Genomic DNA, 4989 nt, shown 5'->3' with positions numbered 1-4989 from the left:
GTACAAGTAAATATCTCCGGATATGCAGTTGCCACAAAAGCTTGTTATCCAAGATGTGTTATGGAAAGGAGATACCTATATATTTAACAATGTGCTGGACTGGATAATGTGCTGAAGGGAAGAGATAATATTATCGAGACGCTGAGTCGGTAACATTTGGAATAATACTAAAATGGTAAAGGTTTCCAATGCCCCCAGACGTGCGATAAACGTGTTTTTTATTTATTTAAAATTTATTCTACGTCTCGTCTATGTATACTGATATAAATACTTATTCTGTAAATAATAAATATTATATAATATATATAATAATATATAATAATAATATATAGAATATTTCTTCGACCACTCGCGGAGAAACGCGTTCGCGAGGAAGCACGCCAACGGGAGTCGTAAATTCCCGTCACGATTAGATAATCGACGCCACGAAATGATCGATCCCCTATTTCGATTAGGATAATAGAGGTGGTTAATTGAATATGACACTGATGTAACAAGGTGTGAATGACAGTTTATTCCAACAACTTTGTGAAGATAATAATTACGCTGGTGCATATGTATAAGATGAGTGAGTGACTGATCTTCGGGTATCAACCCGGTCGAAGGAATGTTGACTGTTTGAAGAATGGAAAATCAGTCATGTTCGGTGACGATGCTGTACCGGAGCAAAGCTAAGGATGGGTGCGTCTAGCGCACGGAACCATCGGATTTGTTGGTGACGATTTTGGCTAAGAGAGTGAAGGAAATAGGATTCGTTGTTAATTGGTTAAACGAAAGTTGGTGGACTAGGAAGGGTCTTAGCAGCCCTCGATAGAAAGTTGCTATTAGGAAGCATCGTACGTGGAAAAACCTAACTTTCCCTTGTCCAGCCGTGGTAGACAATAGTCCTTAGAAAGTTTTTCTTTTTTTTTTATTTATTTGTTGAAATTACAATCAATTCTCGCGTTGAGAATTTTCAGTAATTTTTTTGGCGTGGCGAAGCGACATGGCTGTTTATTTACAATAAGTTAGTACTTATTATAGATAGGTATAATTTATAAGTATTATAAGTAAGTGCATATGCTTAATTTGGATAACTAAATGAATCTAGCGTTTAGGTCTAGCGGTTAGTGCCTCTTCAGCCTGCGAATCTGGTCCGTCGTATCAAGTAGTCCAGTGATTAGGGGGTTTCGGTGTTTGTTGACTCTTTTGCTATATCTGTCGCTATATTTTGCTATTTCCTCTTTGACTGTGGGTATCTTGAGGTCGCGATGGATGGTTTCGTTGGTAACATACCAAGGTGCGTCTATTAAGGATCTTAGCAAAAGAGACGTTTTGTAACGTATAACTTTAAATAGAGCAGGTCACACAAACGTATCGCTGGTTATTCGTTATCAGTTCGACGAGTACGTATTTTTTAAGTATGTCCAGCGATTATTCTATAGCGAATAGTTGTATCGGAATGAAAACTTTCCTATTTTGTGCAAAGATTTTCAGATTTGTTTATTATAAATCATTTGTTATTGCAAAAATCATTTGTATAAATCAAATTATTTACAGTTTTTAACGCATTTCGATATCGATTCAGATTAAAAAGAAATATTATTGGAGTTTTACAACACAATGGTTAAGCATGGTTTACGCCACAGTCAAGAACAATCGCTATTTTTGAGAACTAGAAATTTAGCGCTTCGACCATCTGCGTGTCAGCACACTGATAGGGCGTAAGTAATTGTTCCGCCAGCTCTGCAAAACAGACGACGCTTGTATGCCGTGACTTCTACGTACGTACGAAATGACTATGAAACGTATGTCCGTTTTAACGCTCGTGTAACCTTATGCCCAGGTTTAAATTTCTGTATGCGTTATGAAAAATATTGCTGCTGTGAGTTTATATACAAAATTTTTCCGCACACAGTTATAACGAGGCACAGATACGGGTGTGCGTTTACCCGCGTGTATATATATTCTTATACAAATTGGCAACTTAGTGAAAGGGAGGAATTTTGCATATGTCCCTTACTGCCCGAACAGCATCGGGACAGTAATTCTAGTATAGTCTAACTTAGAAAATTCGTTGAGCAGCCTGTATAGCTGAAAAGTATCGTAATGACGCTACGCATCGACTCCAAAGTCTCGTGAAATGACATCAGTATATTAATATATACTTAATATATACCCAATGGCTTTTCCTACCAATTAAGAAAATAATATTACTTTCTGCATCGATGCAAGCCAATATACATCATAAAAGAACAAAAAATGCGTTCATCGCATCAGTGTTTCGGCGTATGTAAGCACCGTTGATAGTCACGTTTTCCTTCTGTTTTACTAGTTACTACCATTGACTGCTTCTCACACCGGGTACTGATCGCAATTGATTCTACGATATTTTCCATCGAATTGGATACAAATATTTCTACTTTAAACAATTCATGGTGATTTTTGTAAACTTTTTGAGTTGTTTTTTTATATTTTCAAATGATATGGAATTTTTAGAGTTTTGCATGGTGTTTGTTGCTCTGTCGTATATTTCACTTCTCATTTATAATATACAATTTGTTAAACATGTAGAAGAACCGCTCGTTGCTTTGTATCAATTTGTTACCTGTGTTACCTGGAAGAATACATTCATGAAATAACGTTAAGCAACCATGCTAAAAGTATATATGTTATATGTTAGTTGTATATATGTTAAGATATAGAAAGGATTCGGAAATACAAATAGTTTACTTCATTTCACACACAACAGCTATACTTATATATTACACTCTGAAGACCTTGATAACCTTCTTGCACGCACGCTTGTTGTCAACCGACCCTTCTGGAAGCTTCTCACATCTGGCAACAGTCTTTTGTCTCAACTAAGACCTGGACGTCCTCTAACGCTTACACACACATTCACATGTACAATGTAAATGTATCATCTGCCTAACACGCCTCCTTACATATATACTGTACACTTAATTGTATTTACATGTTTTTCGAATTAAGTTACAGAAAATTTAACACTTATTGCTTTATTTACATTCCTCTTATTTTACATTCATTCATGACCTAAACCTTTCGAATTTCTAATTACATACTGACGCGCCGGTGCTAACGCTATTTGACCCCAATTACCCCATAGAACTACATACGGACGCTAGCTCGGAGGGCTATGGAGCCATTTTAATGCACAGGGTCGAAGGTACAAATCGAGTAGTGGAGTATTACAGCAAAAGAACTAGCTCTGCGGAATCTAGGTATCATTCCTACGAATTGGAAACGTTAGGAGTTGTAAACGCCGTCAAGCACTTCCGTCATTACTTACACGGTCGAGAATTTCTTGTTGTCACCGATTGCAACTCCCTGAAAGCATCCAGTAATAAGGTACACTTGAACGACAGGGTTTACAGATGGTGGGCTTACCTGCAAACTTTTACCTTTGACATTATGTACCGGGAAGGTAAACGAATGGCCCACATAGATTTCTTTTCGCGAAATCCCGTAGACTTGGATCGCAGCATGTTCAGCAAAATTGTAGAGAAAGAAATTAACCTAACCGAAGTCTCCGACGATTGGCTACTAGCGGAACAACGTCGCGACCCACAAATTTCTGAGATCGTCGATAAATTACAGAACGAAGAGCTCGCGGAAGACGTCGCGAATACGTATGAGTTACGGCCCGGCACCCTTCATCGTAAAATACAGAGAAAAGGTAGAACACTCTGCCTGCCCATCGTTCCGAGAGGGTTTAGGTGGTCTGTTATTAACTATGTGCACCAGTCCACTATGCACTTAGGTTGGGATAAAACGCATGAGAAACTGTACGAGTATTACTGGTTCGAAGGAATGGCGAAGTATGTGTTAAGGAAATTCGAGGATTTGGAAATACAAATAATTGATTATATTTCACACACAATAGCTATACATCTATATTACACTCTGAAGAACGTCTTGCACGCACGCTTGTCGGCAACCGACTATCCTAGATTCTTCTAACATTTGGCAACAGTCTTTCGTCTCCACTAAGACCTTGACGCCCTCTGACCCTTACACACACACTCTCATGTTCAGTGTAAATGTATCACTTCCCTAACACGCCTCCTTACATTTATACTGTACACTTAATTTTATTTGCATACTTGTCGAATTAACAAAATATTTAACATTTATCGCTTTATTTACATTTCTCTTATTTTACATTCATCCATGACCTAAGCCTTTCAAATTTCTCTCTACACAGTGCCTTCGTAAAAATATCCGCAGTGTTTTCTTCTGTACTTACTTTTATTATGTTTATCTTATTTTCCTTTACGTACTCGTGAACGTAGTGGTAATGAACTTCAATGTGTTTAGAATTTTTTGTAAAAGTTCCGTATTTTGCTATACTCATTACTCCAGAGTTATCCTCATAGATTTTTACAGGATCATCGTCTATATTTACATTGTCTATATTTACATCGAAAATTTTCATTAGTTCTCTGATAGTCATTACTTCGCTCACCGCTTCCGATAGAGCTACATACTCTGCATACGTCGAGGCTTTTGTCATACACCTTTGTTTTTTAGACTTCCATCCAATTACATCTCCATACAATCTAATTACATACCCAGAAGCCGATTTCCTATCTATATGATCTCCTGCCCAATCAGCGTCCACATAAAAATCTATCGTTTCGCATTTTTCATTCCTTTTATAATGTAATCTTAAATCTCTAATTCGGTACAAATATTTCAATATTCGCAAGGCATATTTAAAATGTGTCTCGTTACAACAATCTTGAAATCTACTCAGATAATTCACACTATAACTTATATCGGGTTTGGTATTTACACTAATATACAGCAATGCGCCAATTAAATTCTTGTATCCAATGTCCTCTCTATTTATCTCAGCTTTTTCAATTTTTAAGTTGGTCTCCATAGGCGTACAGTACAATTTGCTATTATGTAATTTATATTTGTTGGTAATGATTCTATGTATTTCTTTTAGCTTAATCTCATTTCATTCTTTAAATAATCATA

General features: G+C 36.8%; 1 protein-coding gene across 1 annotated transcript; it reads left to right on the top strand.

Annotated features, from left to right (window-relative positions):
- Positions 1 to 3079: 3079 nt before the first annotated feature.
- LOC117151557 lies at positions 3080 to 4060 on the top strand. The gene is made up of 2 exons (XM_033320347.1): positions 3080 to 3821; positions 3913 to 4060. The coding sequence occupies exons 1-2, from the start codon at positions 3154 to 3156 to the stop codon at positions 4058 to 4060; spliced, it is 816 nt and encodes a 271-aa protein (XP_033176238.1). The 5' UTR covers positions 3080 to 3153.
- Positions 4061 to 4989: the final 929 nt, after the last annotated feature.

Source organism: Bombus impatiens, unplaced genomic scaffold (genome assembly GCF_000188095.3).
Source record: "Bombus impatiens unplaced genomic scaffold, BIMP_2.2 scf_0289, whole genome shotgun sequence".
In the NCBI taxonomy this organism is placed as follows: domain Eukaryota; kingdom Metazoa; phylum Arthropoda; class Insecta; order Hymenoptera; family Apidae; genus Bombus; species Bombus impatiens.
The sequence above is the reverse complement of the archived record's forward strand: the minus strand, read 5'-3'. Positions and strand labels throughout refer to the sequence as shown.

Bases quoted from the DNA above. Each gene is read 5' to 3' on its own strand.
- LOC117151557 (XM_033320347.1), top strand. From the start codon at position 3,154: ATGCACAGGGTCGAAGGTACAAATCGAGTAGTGGAGTATTACAGCAAA. The intron at 3,822-3,912 runs GTATGTGTTAAG...TACACTCTGAAG, and splicing joins TGGTTCGAAGGAATGGCGAA to AACGTCTTGCACGCACGCTT.